The sequence below is a fragment of the Vidua chalybeata genome, chromosome 6, assembly GCF_026979565.1.
Source record: "Vidua chalybeata isolate OUT-0048 chromosome 6, bVidCha1 merged haplotype, whole genome shotgun sequence".
Classification (NCBI taxonomy): domain Eukaryota; kingdom Metazoa; phylum Chordata; class Aves; order Passeriformes; family Viduidae; genus Vidua; species Vidua chalybeata.
Window position 1 is genome coordinate 46,161,336 of NC_071535.1, and position 21,790 is coordinate 46,183,125.

Consider the following 21,790-nt stretch of genomic DNA (forward strand, 5'->3'; position numbering starts at 1 on the left):
TTTTCTAGTCTAAACTGGTTTTTATTGGTATGTTTTCACAAGGACATATTTTTGCCCCTTAGGGTGCTATCTAGAAGGATGAACCTATGCTAAAACTGAGAGAACCTTATAAGCAGTTCTGCCAATTCATCTATTGCTATCTAAGGAGAGAAAATAAATTTATTTAACAGTGGATTGAAACTGTATATTAGAAATGTCATGTGCAGTTGATGGATTTTGATCATAAACAGTTCCTCAGTTGCTTGGTTGATTTCTGCTGAGACACTGCTGAGGCTGCCACATGCACTGTGGTTTTTCTATTCCATCTGCAGATATGGCGGAACATTTCAAAATCTTTCAGTAAAATTACCCATCACTCTGAATAAATTTTTCCAGCCAACAGAGATGTCTTCTCAAGACTTCTTTCAGCGTTGGAAGCAGCTGAGCAAGTAAGAGTTTGTACTTGGGCCTCTTGTGGTGGGCAAGGGAAGGTATATTGTGAATGTAGCTGGTGCAGTGCTTCATCCCATACTCAATCCTTTAAGCCATGAGCTCACTCAGTACAATTAATTGCTATTGGAAATGCTGTTCATAATGTATTTGTCTTGCCTTGTCTTGCAGTCCAAAACAGGAAGTACAGAATATCTTTAAAGCAAAGCACCCGATGGATGCAGAGATCACGAAAGCAAAGGTGGGTGGTGGTGTGGTATTTTTAATTCATAGTGTACAGGGCAGTGGCAGGTCATGTTTTAACCCCAGCTGGCACCTAAGCACCACACAGCTATTTGCTGACTCTCCCCCAGTGGGGTGGGACAGAGAATAAAGGTAAAAGTGAGAAAACATGTGGGTTGAGGTAAAGAGAGTTCAGTAGGTAAAGGAAAAGCCATGCACACAAGCAAAGCAAAGAATTATTTCAGTGCTTCCTATTGGCAGGGAGGTGTCTGGCCATCCCCAGGGCAGCAGGGCTCCATCAGGTGTAACAGTTACTTGGGAAGGCAAAACAACGTCACTGTGAACATCCTCCTTTCTTTTCCCAGCCTTGTATGCTGAGCCAGGACATCTTACAGTATGGGATATCCCATTGTTCAGGTGTCCTGGCTGTGTCCTGTTCCAGCTCCTTGTGCATCCCCAGCTTCCTCACTCATGGTGTGAGGAGTAGAAAAGACCGTGGCTCTGTGTAACCCCTGCTCAGTGATAACTAAAACATCCCTGTGTTATGAACTCTTTTGAGCAGAAATGTAAAGTGCAGCCCATACCAGCTGCTATGAAGAAAATGCTATGAAGAAAACTCTATCCCAGCCTGAATTAGCACATGGTATAAGTAAACTTTAGGCATTTTTGTTTATATGGCAGTTGGATCATCCAGTGAAAGTGTGAGTCCATGCTATGTGGTAGATTGTGGCATTGCTGAGTTGAATGGACAGTTTCTAGCTGTGGTTTGAATTAGATGCAGTCTTCAGTAGCAGCTGGCAACTTGAAGCTGTTTAAGAAAGCACAGATTCACTGCTTAAAACTGAATTGGAAGATAGTTCAAGCCTTAATTTATACTTGAGGTACTGGTTAGAAAAGAAAGTGACATTTTGACTGCCTTAGGCAAAACAGAAGTGACTGTATAACAGGAATGTATAACAGGAACAGTGACTGTGTACAGGAATGGCTGTATCAAAACTGGGGGAGACTGATGATAAATCTTAACTTGCTTCTCAGTTGCTTTTGAAAAGAGCCTTATTTACAAAAGAGCTCATTTATCAGGGTCAGCCTTCAAAAATTTGTAGTAATGAAGTAGTCTTGAAGATTTCAGAATTAGTTTCCTCCTTGTTTTGCTATTTGATGGTGTCTGTTTGGGTATACTTGGTATTTGTGACATCTTCTCCCCACATCTAAATCTTCTTGGTTTCTTTCACAGATAATTGGATTTGGATCAGCCCTGCTTGAGGAGGTAGATCCCAATCCTGCTAACTTTGTTGGTGCTGGTATCATACACACAAAAACCACTCAGATTGGATGCTTGCTGCGCCTTGAACCCAACCTCCAGGCACAGGTATCTGTGTAATTATTAGCAGCTTAGATACAAGTTCTCATTTGAACTAAAATTTTCTGTGTATCTGAAACTCCTTTAAGATATTTAAAAATAACTATTGCAATAGCTGCTTGTGACTGCAGACTCCAACAAGAAATTAAATTGTAGCAGCTGGTCATGGCCCAGCTGGGTAAGCTGCTTCTTCAGAGCAATTCTCTTTTCCTCTTGGAAGAGATTGTTGTAATATTCCAGACTGTCTTGTGCACTTTGGACCAGGTTAAGCATGCTTCCTTTTGCTATTTTAAATGAATAAAAGAGTAATTGGCTAAAAGAGAAAGCATAAGCAAGCGAGTACAATGTTAAGAGTATTTTTACTAAAGCTTTTTTGACAAAGGTGTTACCAAAATTAACTGGGGATTAAAAATAGGATTTGGGTGGTTGTGTCTTCTGTTTCCTGAAGAAGTGGTTGTACAGGGTCTTTAGACTTTTCCACAGCATTTGCTCCTCTTTAACAGATACTCCAGACAGCACCTTTCTGTTAAAGCCCAAAAATACTTGAGTAACAGTAATTCTCAACAAGGGTTTGAAGATAGGTTTGGTTCAGCCAGTGGTTTGAAAAAGCTGTGTTGCTCAGTGGCTTGCTGCCTCTCAGTGTTTTGAGATCTTTTTCCTAACAAAGCTTACAAAACAAGTAAGAGGTAACTTAGTTTTCCCTTTTGAATGTGCATTCCTTTAATGCCAAACTGTTTAAATAGTATTATTTTATGTTCTTTTGCAGATGTATAGGCTCACACTACGAACAAGTAAAGAAGCTGTATCTCAGAGATTATGTGAATTGCTGTCAGAACAGTTTTAATATTAACCATGTCAGTTTTGGTTTTTCCACTTATATCACTGTCATCATACTGCAAATAAATGTCTTGTACATCACTGTCTGAGTACTGCAATGTTAACCAATACCAGCTCCCTGCCTTAATAGGACTTGACCCTTGTTTGAAATTAAGACTATAAAAATGTACAGTACAGGGAAGTGACTTTTTCCATTAAAAATGGCTTTTAGTGTGTTACATAAAGGGTGGGAGGGCTGTCTTTTGCTCCTTTTTTTGCAGAGGTCAGGCTTTTAAACTTGTTGAAGGGAAATGGTTTTAGTTGTGGCAATCAAGAAGTTCAGCTGAAAATAGCTCAAAAACCTTCTGCTTCAGTACCTTTAAGAGCTACTTCATCTGCTCTGAGCTGAAAGAAACCAATGTACTGCTGCTCAGGAAGGTTAATTCCCATGCTAATGTAGGGTCAAAACTTTGTAAAGTTGAACATTGCCACAAGTTGTCTACTGGATGGAAGGGCAGATTTGAAGATGTGTTTGAATGATTAAAGTGAACATTTATGTTGTGTTGCCAGTCTTTGTATTTGAAAAATGCCACAGGACCAGAGTCTTAAAAGTATTAATCTTGTAATATTTTACATCCTGATGTTTTCTGATCTTTGGATTCAACACAAAAGCTATTCTTAATCCTCCTGCTTATCTCCATTAATGAGGTGAACTTCTCTGGCAGGGGGTGAATGAGTATATACTTGTTCGCTGTTTCTCAATGAATATTCTGTTCTATGTTTTTTCTGTTTGCTATCAGACTTGACAAGTAATAGTCCTAATGATGTGATACAATTAACTGCAGAAACTAGTATTGTATAAAAGAAGTGGGAAGAAATGGGCCCTTGAAGGGCTGTAAGGCATGCACTCTTAGGTGAAAATGTAATTTTAATCAGTATCTTTTCCCCAGTGTACATTAATGTTCAGACTCAAGAGGTTGAATAACCGATACATAAGCAGTTTCCTTCCTGACAGTGGTAAAAATGTCCAACATGGTATAGAAAACGAAAGTAGAAGACCCAAAAATGTTCAGCTTTTCTAGAGGTTTTTACAGCTGAAGTCTTTGTACCTTGTTTCACATCAAACTCTTTGCAGCCTCTCTGCAGAAGTCAGTGGACAGAAACTTTGGCTTACACTCCTCAAGCCTTGAGATGCAACAGAAGCTGCTAAACCAAAGCAGGTGAGGTGGCCCAGTTAGAAACCCTGGGCTGGTGTCAGCAAGAGATACAGATCATGGTGAACAAAATCAGCTCCTGCTGACAGGAGAAGGGAACCTGAGGTCAAGATTTCCTCATGGTCATTGAAAGGAAACCTGGGACTGCTGTGTCACAACACATACACAGACAAATATGCCCAGGAAAGAATGTGTTGAGTGATGGTGGTGATACTGAAAATACATTTAAATGAGGCTACTTTCATGCTGCCCATGCTCAGCAGGGGACGGGATTCTCCATGATTGAGTATGCCTTGCTTTTTGTCTTCAGTGCTTTGAGCTTAAATGATGGAACTGGGAGATTATCACTTGGTTTGGCTGATCATACTTGAGTAAAAGTGAAAAATGAGGAACAAAGGTTTGGCTGTGATGTGTGGATTTGGGGGATGTGTTTTGTTTTTCCAGAAACGGCTAGTAACTATGGATATTAAGGCTGAAAACTAGGCTAAAGGCCTGGTCTTTCTGCAAAAGTTCTCTTGAACAATTGGCCCCTTTAAGGCCTTTAAAATTCTTCTTACTTAAGACTCTTTAATCATAAATATTGTATTGAAAATCTTGGTGAGTGGTGCCTGTGGTCAGGTTGGGCAGTTGACAAATACTGATGGAATACCTTTTGTTTTGGCTTCACAATGTTCTGTGTCTCATTATTAGTCCTGTTATGTTAACCATGCTTTTGGCTGCTCTGTTAAAATCTGATGTGCTGAACTAAAGGGAGTCTTAGCAAAGACAGAGGAGGAGGTTCTCTTTTGTATTTTCCAAATCCTGTTGTATATCTGTCCCTCTGAAAAATGTTCTGTGCCCTCATTAAAGGACACCTTGAGACACTGCACTACTTTATTTCACTTTGCTTTGGTTCAAGCTGTGCTAAAATGTGCATTAAAATGTGGGAAGGAGGGGGGGTAAGGGAAAGTGTCTTTTCAGTGGTGACTGTGTTAAGCTTATGACTGTTCACTCTTTGTATTAAATGTCAGCTCAATGAAGCCATGAGCAGAAAAGTGAACAAATTAAAGACAAATACTTGATTTTTTTTTTTGTGAATGATGGTTAACTTACCAGTGATGTATCCTGTTAAGCAGACAAAGTAATTTCTGCAGTAAACAGTGTTATTGTTTTTAAGTGCAGTATTTTCAGGCATTGACATGTGAAAATAACTGAATAGCAAAACAGGTAGCATATGTTCATTCTTGACCTACACTCCAGTATGTAACATTTATGGTGATTGTCTTATTTGTATAAAACAAAGTTCTGTCAAATTAAGTGGAGAATTTTCATATAGAAGACTATATATTAGACTATATTCATCAGAAGAACATATTAAGATTAAATAAATGATTAGAACAGTGATGAAACTGTCCTTTTTTTGTCTGGGGGCATGAAGGTATGAAAAGTATTCTCATGGAATTGTTGTGGAACACAATTGCTGTGATTCTTTTATGAGAAGTGCTGGTGGGTTTGTTCACTGAAATCTTACCTGGTCTACAGATTTCTGCTCCCCCAGTGAGTGAGTTTGATTTTGTTCTTGTTTGGTTACAAGTTATAAATACTCTGTTTTATTTTAAAACAGATGCTCTAGATGTAAAATCTTTCTCCCTAGAGTGTTTAACAGCAGTAAGTACATGACCAGTACTTGCTGCAGTAAACTGCTCTAATAGTGGGGTAGGGTTGAGGCTAAGCAGCACACACCTGTATGGCATGCACAGTTGATGGCACTGTAGAAGAAGAGTAATCTACATTTGCTAAAAGGGAAAAAGGGCGCTCTGAGCTTCTCTGCACTCATACAGCTCTTTCTTAAATGACTTGCAAACAAAGTAAAGGTTGTCTAGATTCGCAGCAAGTAGAAATCGCTTGTGAGTGAACAACTTGTATCCTCTTAGATGCCTGTGGGCTTTGATTTCTTGTAAAGAAATGCCTTCAGCTTCCTGCTTTATCCCAAAGCTGCTCTGTGTGTGTGTTAGTTATGTTTCTAGAAATGTCCCACCACACTAAGGGTGCTTGTGGAAACTTCACCATTCACCTTTGGGTCGTGTAGCACCTTGCTTTCCAAACCTGTCATCTGTGACTGATGAGCACATGTGCTGTGTCCACCTTCAAAGGCAGGGAACAGGTCACTTCCCTTCTCCCACTCAGGCAGTGGGCTCTTCCACAGGGCCAAGTTGACTGTAGTGAATCTAATATTTTTCAGTTAAAACACTTGGTCAAATAAGGAGAAAGAAGTTAGCAAATTCAGTTCCTTCTGCTTTATTTGAACATTGAATTTCTGTTACTGCCCAGTGCATGGGCCAGGTTTTAACCTCTGGTTGAATAAATCACCCTGAGCAAGGCCAGTTTCTTGACTTCCCTCCTGATCCCCACCCTGAGCCTGTTCTTTCTGTGCCTGTTTCTCTTTCCTCCTCTGCACCTCACCCTGGTTCTGATTAGGAATAATTTATCTGGTAATTCCATTGGTAGTCCAGGCAGCTGCTCAGGCAGCCTTACAGCAAGGTTGTCCTGTGTAATCAGTACAAGAGAACCCAGCAATGAGCTGTGGAAGGATTAACTTGTGATCAGGGTTTAATTACAAAAGATGGTATCTGCAGCCACCGGGTCTGGTTAGTGTGTGCAACTGTCAATGTTACACACACAGCCACTAAATGCAATTATTTCTGTGGTGAGCCTTCTTCCAGGGTTATCTGGGTCTTGGCATGGTAGTTGGAATTGCTTCTTAAGTAGTTCAAGTGGCCTACAGCAGCCACATGCTGTGGTGACCATCATCTTCTCAACATCCAGCCTGTGTGGAAGGGAGGGATAATCAGTTGGCATTTGTTTACAGCATTTTAGGCTCACAGACTTTCAAAGTATATGAACTTCTTTCTTTCTTATGGTGAGAGGTTTAGAGGAAAGAATACAGCCCTCAGATGAATGGATCTGTCAACTGCAGGACTACAAATAATGTGGGAAATTACTCCACTTTTAAGTTCTCTTGAGGCAGAAACTCTGGTGTACTCAGCTGCTGCCTTCCATTTTAGAACAGGACAGACTTGATCCTTGTGGGTTCTTTCCAGCTCAAGATAGTCTGTGATTCTATGATCTCATCATCTGTTAGACCTCAGACCTCACTGGAAAACTAATAGAATTTGATTCCCCTGGTATCTTTTTGGCCTTCTGAATATTTGTAAAGTACCTAGGGATTAAATTTGTTAAGGCTGCACACTGGACTACTTAGAGTTTACAAAAGGTCTCTCTTGCAGATGCTGCAGTTCACAGAGGAAGGAAAACCCCTTTCTTCCTCTGAACAGTTAGTGCTGGAATCTGAGGTGGTGGCTGTATGATGCCAGTTCTGGGTGTGAGGTCAGCTAACAAGGTAGAAGACTTGCACATAATTTCTGAATTCACAGCACAGGTAGGTGAAGTGAGAGCTTGAATAGGCAGGTAAGGATTTGAGTCTGTCCTTATAGTACTGCAGTTCTTAGGCTGTTGATTCCTGACCGTGTTCAGCCTCCTGATGACCTTGGTTCTGCCTTTCTCTTTGTGAGTGGGAAGCTGTATTGATAACAGGCCAGAACTCAGGTGTGGGAAAAAGAGAGTTTAGGAAAAAAATAATTTTTGGAAAAACCTCTTTTGAAGCACAGAAAAGTTTTCTTGGTTTCAGTTAAAACTGGGTTTTAACCACAACTTTCTTAGCAATTGAGATAAACCTTCACTCTAAAAGTCTTCCTCGAGGTTTCACAGCCCTTTTGTCAACTCTCAGGATACAAGGTCAGTCACTCAGTTTTCAAAATGATGGGGGGCACTTGAATGTGCTTTGAAGGGGACAACTTTTAGCATAAGGATTAATTTAAATTAGTTCCTGCAAAAGCAAAACCCTTCATTGTTTTCCATTCTTGAACATCGTATTGGATTGGATTGTTGGGAATGTAACTTTTTGTTTTTTTCCCTGGTAACTGAACTCTAATACTGCTGCACTGTTTACACTTGTATTGAAGCCTTGATTTCCTGTCAGATTCTCCTAATGGGCAGTAGAACTGCACAGGCTCCTTGTAATTATAACATATACCTGAATTACACTATTAGGAGCATGTTATGAGACAACTGAAGTGGCATTAGTTACCTTAGATGAAATTTCTTATTTTACTGTCTTAGCTATTTGAAATAGGTATTTATAGTCTAAACCACTTTTTCAGTCTTTAAAAAACAAACAAACAAACAAAACCACAACCCCAACCATCAAAATAACAAAATAGCCCTCCAAACCTGGAGCACTGATGTCTGGCTTTTCTTAAAGACAAAACAACAAAAACTTAAGGAAGTGAGATGATCTTCCTTGATTAGATGTAAATCCCTGCGTAATTAATGACCTTATTGTTGCTATTAACCAGTTTATACAGCAACATTGTACATTGCTGGGTGGATGCTAACCACATTTTCCTCCCTGAATTATAAAGGCACAGTTTTTCATAAATTTCCCTATTTACAGATGACCAAATAAGGAAAACAACTTTAGTACTGTACAGCCTCAGTTATCCTTACTTTGTTGAAGAGGGACATGATCCTTCACATCGGCTCAAAGTGACATTTGTGGAACAGCCTTTGTAAGTTACTTCTTCTTCATATTCAACTTCTCTACAATTCTCTGTCAAATGTAAAAAGAAAAAAATTCTGCTATAATTCATCTTGGTCTTCTTGAGTGACCTTTGTTAGATGCCCAAAGCCTCCATATTTGTTTCCTTGAAAACCATTCTTATTGCATGAGATAATTAACAAGTCACAAGTGAGTTACATAGCAAGAGAAGGTTTTAAACTGGGCACTAAAGTTTCAAGTGAGGCTTACCCTGGAGGACAACAAAATAAAAGAATAAAGTTCTTTTTTAAGAAAAGAGAAGTTGTTGGAATTACAAATGAGCAAAAAAGTCCTGTTAAGAATATAGTACGCATTCAGTCCAGCATGGAAAAACTAATCCTCTGCTGAGAACACAAAGATGCAAAGAGAACAACCAGTTGGCTCATTCTGGTAGAATTATTTCTGGTTCACAGACTGCACTTATTTGAAAATTGCTTAATTTACTCGTTTTAAGGATATATTTATAGGTAGCCAGAAGTTCACAATTTGCCTTGCTAGGGAGAATGTGTAATGCTATGTTAGGTTCTATGTGTCAGTGTTACATTTTCTCCTGCCTTGAAGCACCACACTAAGCACTTCATGAAGCAGAAAGCTGACTGAAAACACAAGTTTTCCAAGGAGTTCAAAGATAGTGTTTGAAGCTTATATTAAGGAGACAGAGATGTTGAAAACTATGAAGGCAATTCGTACACCGCTCACACCTGGTCCTGCACAATGATCTTTTAAGCACAGTCAGGTCCCCTGCTGAGAGAAAGGTTATAGATTATTGAACATTATTGCAGGGGAGGCTCAGTTAATGCTGTAGTATGGCTTTGGGACTTTTTTATTGGAGAATAAGACAACTACTAACTGGGCAGTAGACTAAGATGCTGTATCTATATGCCCAAGTGTGCAAAGCATGTGAGAGCTAATAGGAAGGCTGCAGGGTAATGAGGGATAGCCCGTTCCAGTAAGAGGTTTCTTACACTGCTTTTTAAGATGACAGAATAAAGATTCTGTGGTTCTCCTGAAGTGCATCCTGTCAGACTCTAACTCACACTTCTTAATGTTTAAAATATTGAATAGCAGGGAACCTGTATTAAATCTGTCAGACAATAGCTTTAGAAAAATAACTGCAGAAAGAAAAGATGGAGTCAATGGGTACAAACAGGATCATAGCCAAAGGATATGTAAAGAAAATTCATACACTCATGAAAAAACGAGGCATTAAAAGCAAATCCATGAAAAAGGAAATTATATGGAGATACATTACCGTGTGGCACTGTTGATGGTACAACAGAGGACAGGGATGTTGAAAGTCTAGAGGTGAGAGGAGGAGATGATGTCGTGCGGGCAGTGGTCAGTGTTGTTGTTTGCAGGGAACTCTGTTCAACTGACTGTGTAGAAGCCATCGTGATAACATGGGGAGCAAAGGTAGTAGTTGTAGACAAAGCAGTTGGGATCAACGCTGGCCTAGACTGGGCAGAGATAGTGGTAGGGACAGCTAATGAAGATGTCTTGCCATGTGGAGTCAGTGTGGTGTTTTCAAAGTAAGAATGTGTAGTGCTGCCAGCAGACCTAAATGTGGAAGTAGTCAGGGATGTAGGCACAGACATTGTGCTGATGGTTGAGGCCGAAGCAGAAGAGAATGGAGACGTGGCAGTAAATGGCAGCCGGGTGCTGAGCGGGCTGCTGGGGACAGGTAGAGAGCTGGGATTTGGAGAGGTTTCCAGAGGCACTTCTGTGGAGACAGAGGTCCTGGAGGTGCTGCTGATGGAGGTGGTGGTTGTGGTCTTGTTCGTGGTCACAGGTGGCCCAGTGTGTACCACAGCTGACTGTTCAGGGGTGAAGGCTACCAGGAGGGAAGCACAGGTCAGTTGTGGATGAGGACAGAAGGGGAAAGCAAAGAAGGTTGTTTGAAGCTCGAGAATGCAAACATAAGGAAAATCAGAATTCCAGTACAGCAATAAGTATTCCCAAGTTTGAGGGAGGACTAGGCCTATGTCCATTCCACAAGCGGCTGCTTACATCCCCCTTGAACGGGATGAAATGGACAGGGTGTCCTCATAGGGGCAAGGTCTCTCTTCCTCTTACAGAAACAAGGTCCTTTCTGAATGTTCATGTCCTCTGAAGGAACGGAAGTGCCTAAGGACTGCCCCTCCAAGACTGGCAGGCCAGGCTACATGGGACTGACCTTTTTGCAGGGCCATAATGAAGAATGGTCATACCACTGTGCTGATGCAAAAACAAATGGGAATTGAGAGCAAAAAATAAAACAACTGTGCAAGCAACCTGCTCTGATAGAAATGAAGAAGAGAAAAAGAAGAGCAGCAGGAACCACCAGGACTGGGTAGGAAGGAGACTTACGAGGCTGTGAGGAGCTGAGCCATGTTGAGGACACAGTTGAGGGAAAAGAAGCAGGCAATGGCATCATGCTGGTTTTGGCCGTGGTGGATGCAGAGGACTCTGTAACAGGAGATTCCTTTGCAGCACTGGTTGTTGGGGAAGATGTCTTGGGCCTCAGGGTTGTAGGTATGGGTCTGGGGCTGGTGCTGGGAGCTGCTGTGGAGGAGGCTGTGGAAGTGGTGGCAGTGGATGGCAGCCAGGTGCTGAGCGGGCTGCTGGGGACAGGTGGAGAGCTGGGATGTGGAGAGGCTGTTTCCAGAGGCACTTCTGTGCTGCTTGGTGGGCTAGCCCCTGTGGAGACAGAGGTCCTGGAGGTGCTGCTGATGGAGGTGGCGGCTGAGGTTTTGTTTGTGGTTACAGGTGGCCCGATGTGTACCACAGTTGACTGTTCATTGGTGAAGGCTGCTGGAAGTAAAGCACAGAGCTTTTGAGGATGAGGGCAGCAAAAGTCGGAAATGGAGGTGGTCAGGCACCTCAGATTTAGGATATAAACAAAACTAGCAGGGCTGTGCTGCACTGAGTATTCCCTGGGAAAAAGGGAGCACTGAGACTGTGGGTCCTGTCTACAAGCTGTCTGGCTTCTGTCTTCAAAAGGGAGGAAATGGATACAGTGCCTTCCAACAGGCAACATCCCACTACCTGCTCTTGGAAGAGGACCCTGTGTGAATATGCATGTGTCCTTTCAGGGAATAGGGAGAGCTTAAGGACATTCCCCTCTGAGACTGGCAGTTCAAGCTCCACAGGAGATATCAGTGTCCCAGAGCCCTAAGTAACTAAGGCCATACCTCAGTCCCAAAACTGAAAGAAGGGGAAATGTTGAGCAAAAACTAAAACAACTCTGAAAGGAACTTGTGTGGTAGGACAGAAAGAATCAAAAATGGAGTTCAGGCAGGAGCCTACCAGGCTGTGAGGAGCTGAGCCATGTTGAGGACATGGTTGAGGAGGGAAAAGAAGCAGGCAATGGCATCGTACTGGTTTTGGCCGTGGTGGGTGCAGAGGACTCTGTTAAATGAGACTCCTTTGCACCACTGGTTGTTTGGGAAGATGCCTTGGGCCTCAGATTTGTAGGTGTGGGCCTGAGGCTGGTGCTGGGAGCTGCTGTGGAGGAGGCTGTGAAAGTGGTGGCAGTGGATGGCAGCCGGGTGCTGAGCGGGCTGCTGGGGACAGGTGGAGAGCTGGGATGTGGAGAGGCTGTTTCCAGAGGCACTTCTGTGGAGGCAGAGGTCTTGGAGGTGCTGCTGATGGAGGTGGCGGCTGTGGTCTTCTCTGTGGTCACACGTGTCACTGCATGTGGCATGGTCAACATTTTATGGGTGAAGGCTGTCCGGAGGGAAGTACAGGTCAGTTGAGAGTGAGGATAGAAGGGGAAGAGAAGGAGATGGGCACAATCTTTTTTATTAAGGGTAGAAGTTAAGCCTGGGATTACACTGAATATGTCTGGGAAGAGGAAAGACCAGACATTTTGCTCATCCATTTAGTTTTGTCATCATTCAGGGCCAGTCAGGGCCAATACTTGTCAGGTGATGACGGGGTGACTCTGTCTGGATGTGAAGTGCCTACTCTGGCAATCACTCATTTGCTACCACTCAACAGGTATGGGGAGAGAATTGGAAAAAGCAAGAACAGCCACATATATTCTGGATGGAAAAAGTTTTCAGAAGTAAAGAAACTAAAGGAAAATCAAACCAAGACCCACCCACAAGATGGCCATGACTTACAACTTCTTGCCACTAGCCAATATCCCACCAGTCTCCAAGCAATGGCTCCTTGGAAATAACTGTCCCACCCAGTCCACCCCCACTGTACAGCTGAGCATGATATTCTGTGGTATGTAGTGTCTCCTTGGACACTGGCTTTGGGCCAGCTATGCTGGCTGTGTCCCTGATGGACTTGTGCCTACCCCATGGCCACTCCCTGGCTGGCAGAAGTGCAAACAGAGGGGGCCCAGAGGCGGAGCTGGCACTCCTGAGCAACCACCAAAGCAGTTGTGTGCCATCAACACCAGCTGGGACGCACATCTAAAACACACTACCAGGAAACCTGCTCTGTCCCAAGCAGAACCAGTGCACAGGCCCAAGAATACACCAGGAACAAAGCTGAGCAAAAGCAGTGGGAATGGTGGGGTAGACAGACAAAGATCCACAAGTACTGTATCACTCATGGAGGGAATGCTGATGGGAGGGCAGGAAGAGCTGGGCAGAGCAGGAAAGCCATGAAGAATTATTACCAGGCTGCGAGGAGCTGAGCCATGCTGAGGACACAGTTGAGGAAGGAGAAGAAGCAGATGATGGCAGCGTGCTGGTTTTGGCCGTGGTGGATGCAGAGGACTCTGTTACAGGAGATTCCTTTGCAGCACTGGTTGTTGGAGAAGAAGCCTTGGGCCTCAGGGTTGTAGGTGTGGGTCTGAGGCTGGTGCTGGGAGCTGCTGTGGAGGAGGCTGTGGAAGTGGTGGCAGTGGATGGCAGCCAGGTGCTGAGCGGGCTGCTGGGGACAGGTGGAGAGCTGGGATGTGGAGAGGCTGTTTCCAGAGGCACTTCTGTGCTGCTTGGTGGGCTAGCCCCTGTGGAGACAGAGGTCCTGGAGGTGCTGCTGATGGAGGTGGCGGCTGAGGTTTTGTTTGTGGTTACAGGTGGCCCGATGTGTACCACAGTTGACTGTTCATTGGTGAAGGCTGCTGGAAGTAAAGCACAGAGCTTTTGAGGATGAGGGCAGCAAAAGTCGGAAATGGAGGTGGTCAGGCACCTCAGATTTAGGATATAAACAAAACTAGCAGGGCTGTGCTGCACTGAGTATTCCCTGGGAAAAAGGGAGCACTGAGACTGTGGGTCCTGTCTACAAGCTGTCTGGCTTCTGTCTTCAAAAGGGAGGAAATGGATACAGTGCCTTCCAACAGGCAACATCCCACTACCTACTCTTGGAAGAGGACCCTGTGTGAATATGCATGTGTCCTTTCAGGGAATAGGGAGAGTTTAAGGACATTCCCCTCTGAGACTGGCAGTTCAAGCTCCACAGGAGATATCAGTGTCCCAGAGCCCTAAGTAAGTAAGGTCATACCAGTGTTCCAATGCAAAACAAAGGGGATAGAGAGCCAACACTAAAACAACTCTGCAAGAAAGTTGTGTAGCTGGTAAGGATGAGTGGAAAAAGGGAGAGCAGCAGGAAGTACCAGGATGGGAAGTGGGGAGCCTTACCTCGCTGTGAGGAGCTGAGCCATATTGAAGACACAGTTGAGGAAGGAGAAGAAGCAGGCAATGGCATCGTGCTGGTTTTGGCCGTGGTGGGTGCAGAGGACTCTGTTAAAGGAGACTCCTTTGCAGCACTGGTTGTTGGAGAAGAAGCCTTGGGCCTCAGGGTTGTAGGTATGGACCTGTGGCTGGTGCTGGGAGCTGCTGTGGAGGAGGCTGTGGAAGTGGTGGCAGTGGATGGCAGCTGGGTGCTGAGCAGGCTGCTGGGGACAGGTGGAGAGCTGGGATGTGGAGAGGCTGTTTCCGGAGGCAATTCTGTGCTGCTTGCTAGGCTGGCTCTTGTGGAGACAGAGGTCCTGGAGGTGCTGCTGATGGAGGTGGCGGTTGTGGTCTTGTTCGTGGTCACAGGTGGCCCTATGTGTACCACAGTTGACTGTTCGGGGGTGAGGGCTGTCCGGAGGGAAGCACAGGTCAGTTGCGGGTGAGGGCATAAGGAGAAGGCAAATGTGGTCGCTGAAGCCCCGGACTGGGAGCACCAACATCAACAACGTCAGCATGCTGCACTGAGTGTTTATTAGAAAGAAGGAGGTGGGAGTAAGGGCTCTGCCCTATACCTGCCCTCTTTTTTTTTCCCATAAAAGGGGAGGAAAACAACATGCTGCTTTCCATCGGGCAAGATGCTTCTTGCTCTTTCTGGAAGCAGATCCTGTGTGGATGTGCAGGTCTCCCAAGGAAAAGGAGCACATTAAAGTTTGCCCACTTCAGAACTGACATGGTGGCCAGTGTGGGACAACTGGACCCCCAGGGTGATACCAAATGACAACCACATTACACTGCTGATTCAAAAAGAAGTGGGAATGGAGAGCAAATTTAAGAAAACATGCAAGTGGTTTGCACTGCATATTTCCCCACTGCAGTGGTGGAAATGAAAAAGAGAAGAGGCAGAGCAGGCAGAAGCAGCAGGACATGTAAGAGAGAGCCTTACTAGGCTGTGAGGAGCTGAGCCGTGTTGAGGAGACAGATGAGGAGGGAAAAGAAGCAGGCAATGGCATCGTGCTGGTTTTGGCCATGGTGGGTGCAGAGGACTCTGTTACAGGAGATTCCTTTGCAGCACTGGTTGTTGGGGAAGAGGTCTTGGGCCTCAGGTTTGTAGGTGTGGGCCTGAGGCTGGTGCTGGGAGCTGCTGTGGAGGAGGCTGTGAAAGTGGTGGCAGTGGATGGCAACCGGGTGCTGAGCGGGCTGCTGGGGACAGGTGGAGAGCTGGGATGTGGAGAGGCTGTTTCCAGAGGCACTTCTGTGGAGGCAGAGGTCTTGGAGGTGCTGCTGATGGAGGTGGCGGCCGTGGTCTTGTGTGTGGTCACAGGTGGCCAGATGTGTGGCACAGTTGAGTGTTCATAGGTGAAGGCTGCCAGGAGGGAAACATGGGTCAGTTGTATTTTGCTGGCTTATGGGAAGTTGGGTGATATTGACTTCTCTATTTTTTGAGGTTTTGTGGTCATTTATGGGCCAGGATGGGAAGCTTATTTCCAACTAAATGTGGTTGGTTTTGGGTTTGTGTTTTTTTTTTTTTTTTTCCAGTTAATAAAGGTGTCCATTATCCTAAATATGTTCCATCCTCTCCTGCTTCTCTTTCATAAGTGCTTGCTGTTGACTATTTTGAAAGTTGACATCTAGCAATTTGTCTCATATCCTTCTTCCTGGAACTATTGAGTGGGGAAGAGGTATCACTTGTTTACTCATTGTTTAGAACTGGCTTGCTGCAGAGTCCTCTGGGAGGGATCCATGGGAGGCCCATGGCTACTGAAGGGATATGGATGCATTGGCCAGGGACAATTCTTATCTATTTCATGACCAGAGCACTCACCTGTTACTACTTTAGTAGTTGGTGTCTTAGCTCTGGTTGGCTCCCTTGCTACAAAGAAAGGGATGAGAGAAAAGAATGATTGAGTCTTGGGAAGGATTCTAGGCAAAGCATGTTGTGGCATCTCCCCAAAGGAGGATCAACGCTAAGACAACTCTGGCACGTGGGTCTAAGTGAAAGAACTTCAGCCTGGAGTTGAGCGTACACTTTCCTGCCCACCCTCCACTGGTGATTCTTGCACTCGGGGTCAGCATTGGTCCATGAGATCATATTTGTTGAACAGCACTTTTCTTGGATGTGCCAGGGCCTAGTCATCCTTTGGCTGGAGATGATGCCTTGGGTTATGCCTCTCACTCAAAACTGTCCTGAGCTGTAAATTGGAGATGTGTTTCCAGTTTCCCTGCCTTTTGTTCACCCTTGTCCCACTGTGCATTCTCAGGGCAGCACTGTAAGAAGAGAGAGGTGTTTTAGCTTTATCTGATTGGTAGCTATAGGGCAGGAATTAATGGATGCCTGAACTCTCATAGAGGCCTGTGCCCCAGAGCCAAAGCTCTGAAGTTGCAGGGAGAAGGACACAGTCAGGGTCATGTGTGGGTCAGGCCCAGGACCTGCTGGTGGTCCTGTGGCAATAGCAGGGGGAATTGAGACGAGTACCAAAACTGAAGCCTTTGTGGGATGTGCTGCTTAGAAGAGAAAGGTGGGAGCTGGAAGAAGCAGGCAGAGCAGCAAGAAGGGCAGGAGGGAGCCTTACCAGGATATGATGTTCCCAGCTGGGTTGAGGAGAGGGAAGAAGCAGATGAGGTTGAAGTGACAGGCAAAGAGCTGGAGCTCGGAAATGTCCTTGTTAGCGGAACTCCTGGGCTAGTGGCAGGGCTGGTCTCTCTCGGGACAGAGGTACTGCTGGTGGATCTGCCAGGGATGGTCTGTGTCTGTGTGACGAAGTGCTGCACAGGCTGTGTCAATGTTGTTCTTATGTGGGTGACAACTGCAGAGAGAAAAGCACAAGTTGAGTGAGGGTGGGTCTGAAGGGTGCCTCTGACAATTTGACACTCTCTGCCTTTTTCTGAAGCTCCTGAGGAAAGAAGAGCCTAGTTGGATATACATGTTTCCCCTGCCAAGTATTCCAAACTGGGCAAGACCATCATCTGGAAAAGCTGAGGTAAGTGAAGCAGAGTCTTAGGCCAAGGGCCTCTCTCTAGTCCCGTTTACTCACCTTCTGGGTAGTGCAGAGTGGTTGCTTTGGTTCCCTCACTCTGTGGTGAAAGAATGAATATTAGTAATGGGTGGGAGCTGGTGAGCTTCCTAGAGGAAGCTGTAATTGCTTGCACAAGAAGACCTAGATATATGTACCCCAACAGTACTTTGTGGGAGAGACCTGGATTTGGAAAAGAGTGTACAGTTGCCCTCCCACTACAGTGGACTTCCCACCACACACTGTCCCAGCCTGTCAGTTGCTAATGTAGTAATTCATGTTGTCATACAACCTCAGAGGAGACGATCCTTGTTTGTATATTGAGTGTCATACATTCAGAAAGGTTAATATTTCTGGGGGGAGTATTTCTTACAATGGGTAGGGGGAATCTATATTCTGTGATCTGTGAGTTTTGAAGAACTTGCTTTGAGGCATAGAGAGATTTTGTCTATATTTGGAGGAAGTGTTGGAAGAGATGCTAGCTAGCTAATGATAGTTTTGAGATCATATTTGGATGTCAGATGCTTGCTCTGTTGGCAAGATAAATTTCTATTTTAATCACACTTCTTATCCATGTCCTTTCCTTTCTGTTTGCAATGTTAAGACCTCTAGTAAGAATGCCTGGGTTTTTTAATAAGGAGTATGTTGACATATGACTTGTGAGTGATGGTTTCACCTGACAGATGTAAAAAAGTGCTATTTACCTGCTGTTGTTAGTTCAGGCTGGCTGAAAGTTGTGCTCCAACTTGTGGTTTGAGTAGGTATCGAGGAGGTTGCTGTTTCCCTTTTGGTGGTGGTCTTGAAAGATGGTGAGGTGACCCCTACTTGTTCTGTCTCTGTTGAAGAAGCGATTGATGAAGCAGAAGGTGATGAGGGAACAGACTTTGGTGTAGTGGCCATGATTCTTTTCATTGAGGTAGTTATGGAAGGGGTAGTGATGGTTGTAGTCATGTTTGGTGTGGTAAAAATGGATGTTATATGTTCTTTTGGAGTAAAGGTAAAAATATAATGTAAGTAACCAATTCATAGAAAAATTAAAACCAGATAAATTATAAAGAAGATATTTGTATTTTAGAGATAATTTTTTATTTTTCAAATATTTTCAGTATGACTGTTGTATTCATGTTCTCATACACTTACCAAATATTTCTGAGTTTATATTTGTTTTCTATTGTCTCATGTCTGTCTTTGTTCTCATTTTCTGTATTTTTCTGTATTAGATTTGTTTAATATTTAAGTAGTTAGCTTTGTAGTCACTTTGGCTAAAGTCTATGTGGACTTTGTCCATTGGCTTTTATTATGTTCCAAATCAGCCACACTTGCAGCTTATGCAATTTGTATTGAAAAAGCTAGATAACATCATACTGTAGACTCTCCTTGCCTGAGTGCACAAATCATCTGTCACAATGTCAGCTTTCATGTCTTTTGACTTCTTTGGGATCTATTTTTACCTCTGCTTTCCCTGACAGCCATGGTCCAAGATGCTTTATTAGTTGAAGTGCATGCTGGTATGAGGCTAAATCAGGCTCTACAAACCACAGAATCAGAAAGTAATTTATGCTGGCAGAGTCATCCTCCAGAGAACAGGACTTTAGAAGCCTAGACAAAGCTGCTACACTGCTACCTGTGTGACTCTGCTTTGGGGCTTGCTTACATTATTCAGAGTCAATAGATTGGGTGCTCCTTGAACTCCATAAATGAACCAGTGGAAAAGAGGCTGAAGCTGAGCTAATAAACCCAACTAGAGCTGGGCTTGCTCACTGCTTATAGAAATTCTAAATGTGTTTCTCAGATGACTCACTTTTTGGTTGCATTTTTAACCTAATGCCTATATCCTATATCTTTTTATGCACTTCCAATCTACACTTCTGAACATTTCTGGTTTACAAACTCCTTTCTGGAAGCCTGCTTTGCCTTCTTCATGATTTGGAGTCTAATGCTTGGATGGTGTGTGAATTTGAAATGCCTTCCTAGGAATGGTATCTCAATGATGTACAGAGGTTTAGAACAAGTTTATAATAATTTTAGACAATAACACTAAAAACCTACCAGTAGTTGACTTTATTGTGACAAGAGGTTGTGAGGGTGAAGTTCTTGGAACTGTAATTTTTGCAGTTATTGTTGGATTTGTAGTCTCAGATAATACAGTTGTTGCAGAAGAAGTACTAGGTACTGTTGGAAGTGTGCTTGTGGTAGAACTCCTTGTTACTTTAGGCTGCACTGTTGTTACTAAGAAAAAATGAAAATGAGAAGATGAGAAATAGTCCTCAGTAGGACAACATATCTATATTAATGGAATTTTTCTAAAGTAAAACAAGTGGTTTTATAGCTATTAGCAGTAGCTACTATTAAAACCCATTACCTTTTAGATTAAACCTTGAACTGTTATCCATTACTTCCTTTGCTATTATATGCAGTGAATACATTAAACAGGTATTCTTGGAGATGCTTTATACCATTTTCTTCATTTTAAAGTGAATTTGGCATAAACAGTTGTTCATATCAGCAGAGATGGAACAATATTCCAGTCCTATATCAAATAGTATTCATAATTTTATTATTCATATGACCCACAGTATAAAGTTTTCCAATATCATGTCTTTAGGGAAATTAATGGAATTTCTAACAAATTTAAGATCAAGATATGTAGATTCCTTTCCTGTATCAGGCTATAGGGATTTGGTGTAGTCAGTCACACATTTCCATCAAGACTTCCTTCAACTGTTGAAGTGTTATATGGCCAGTCCCTAGTAAGATTGGGCATAAATTTCTGTGAGGTCCTTTTCATCATAGAATCATAGAATGACTTGGGTTGGCTTAGACCATTAATGATAATCTAATCCACTCCCTCTGCAATGAGCAGACATGAGTTCAACTAGATCAGGTTGCTCAAATGCCTCTCCAGCCTTAACTGGAGAGGTAAGGGGATTCAACAGTCTCTGCGGGCAACATCTTCCAGTGTTTTACCAGCTTCATCATAAACAATTTCTTCCTTATATCTAGTCTGAATTTACTCTCTTCTGATTTAAAACCATTTCCCCTTCTCCCATTACAACAGGCCCTATTTAAAAAGTCTATCTCCATCTTTCTTATAAGCCCCATTCTAGTACTGAAAAGCCACAAAGAGGTCTCCATGGACCCTTCTCCTCCCCATGCTGAACAACCCCAGATCTCAGCCTTTTCTCACAGGAGAGGTGTTCCAACCCTCTGGTCATTTTTGTGGCCCTACTCTGTCTTTCTTGAATTAAAGACTGCAGAGCTGGGCAGAGCATTCCAGGTGGGCTCTCATCAGAGCAGAGGGGCACAGTGCCCTCCCTTGACCTGCTGTCCAAGCAGCTTTTGACGCAGCCCAGGATATTATGGTACCAGGGTATTTTTCATCATTTCACCTTATGCATGTGAAACTGATAATGCTGTTATATCACACAGAAAAGGGCATTATTCATGTCATAAACACTTATCAGGACATAATATCAGTGTGTAAGTTACACAGCTGGTCAACTGTGTAAACTAACCTGGTGAAGGTGAAGATGGTCCGGGTGTGGTGGTAACGTTTACTTGTCCTGTTACATAAAGATAAAACAGGTTATATTTGTGAATAAAAACATATTATAATATCCCAGATAAGGCAAATCTCATTGGATTGGATTGCAAGAACTGTACTAATTACTGAGGTATTCCTGAAAGTATTTAATCTTACATATTTCCGTGGTCAAATTCACATCAAAGGACTTAATTACAAAGAAATCAATACATCTCATTATTATAATGAACACTAGTAAGTTTTTCCTATCTTTGTTATGATTTTTATGGCTAAGGGCACCTCAGTTTTCAGGGATAGTGGAACATGGTTTTGTATATAAGGGAGATCACTGGCTGAGATCCTGGTTACACAAGATAGAATTTTATAATGAAAATTTCGTTCTTAGGGTTTGTTTATGTCTGCATGAAAATCCAAACTGTCCAGCTAGAGTCTATCCAAAACCTTATTTAATAAAATAGGTTGTCATGGAAATAAACCTTATGGTAATGAACCTCAAGTTAATTTAAAAAAAATCTAGAAAGATATTTATTGAGTCCAGTAGCTAAATCTGCTCTTTTGCTACATGTTTCCCTTTTTCTGTGAAATGTGTTAAATACCTCTGAGACTCAGAGCTTTGCTGGGCCCGTGCCTCACACAGATTAGAACACCAATACTTTATTGTACAAGCAGTATAAAATGGGTTTATTTTGAAAGGAAGCTATGTTTAGATGAACACTCATTTATGGAGAGATACTATAAAAATATCTTCTCTGAGTCTATGCAAATGTTGTAGTATAGTTTTCAAGTTACTGTGGAGAAAGAACTGCTGCTTACCACACGGCATGCACCTTTCTTCTTCATGGTCAAAGTACTCATCATGAGAGCAGTTGTAACAGCCTGAAGAAAGGGGAAGAGAAGTCTGTTTTAAATTTCTTAGAGAAAAGCATTTAATTTACACTATTTATAA

The 21,790-nt window shown here is 43.1% G+C and overlaps 2 protein-coding genes across 5 annotated transcripts in view; one reads left to right on the forward strand and one right to left on the reverse strand.

Moving 5' to 3' along the window:
- Positions 1-5,424, forward strand: part of AP2A2 (adaptor related protein complex 2 subunit alpha 2) — a 45,566-nt gene extending 40,142 nt beyond the window's left edge. For all 4 annotated transcript variants that reach the window (XM_053945229.1, XM_053945230.1, XM_053945231.1 and 1 more), the window contains 4 exons: positions 312-428; positions 601-670; positions 1,886-2,020; positions 2,778-5,424. In XM_053945229.1, coding sequence (XP_053801204.1) covers positions 312-428; positions 601-670; positions 1,886-2,020; positions 2,778-2,855 — 400 coding nt within the window. In that variant the 3' untranslated portion in view covers positions 2,856-5,424. The remainder of the gene's footprint in view (positions 1-311; positions 429-600; positions 671-1,885; positions 2,021-2,777) is intronic.
- An 870-nt stretch (positions 5,425-6,294) lies between these two features.
- MUC6 (mucin 6, oligomeric mucus/gel-forming) overlaps positions 6,295-21,790 on the reverse strand; it is a 56,917-nt gene continuing 41,421 nt past the window's right edge. Inside the window, exons 29-41 of the mRNA XM_053945858.1 lie at positions 21,658-21,720; positions 20,816-20,863; positions 19,350-19,529; positions 18,005-18,136; positions 16,860-17,093; positions 16,112-16,159; positions 15,233-15,652; positions 14,254-14,697; positions 13,290-13,736; positions 11,963-12,382; positions 11,024-11,467; positions 8,587-8,689; positions 6,295-6,847 (exon numbers count right to left, since the gene is read on the reverse strand). Of these exons, the coding sequence (XP_053801833.1) occupies positions 6,670-6,847; positions 8,587-8,689; positions 11,024-11,467; positions 11,963-12,382; positions 13,290-13,736; positions 14,254-14,697; positions 15,233-15,652; positions 16,112-16,159; positions 16,860-17,093; positions 18,005-18,136; positions 19,350-19,529; positions 20,816-20,863; positions 21,658-21,720 (3,161 nt within the window). The 3' untranslated portion in view covers positions 6,295-6,669. The remainder of the gene's footprint in view (positions 6,848-8,586; positions 8,690-11,023; positions 11,468-11,962; positions 12,383-13,289; positions 13,737-14,253; positions 14,698-15,232; positions 15,653-16,111; positions 16,160-16,859; positions 17,094-18,004; positions 18,137-19,349; positions 19,530-20,815; positions 20,864-21,657; positions 21,721-21,790) is intronic.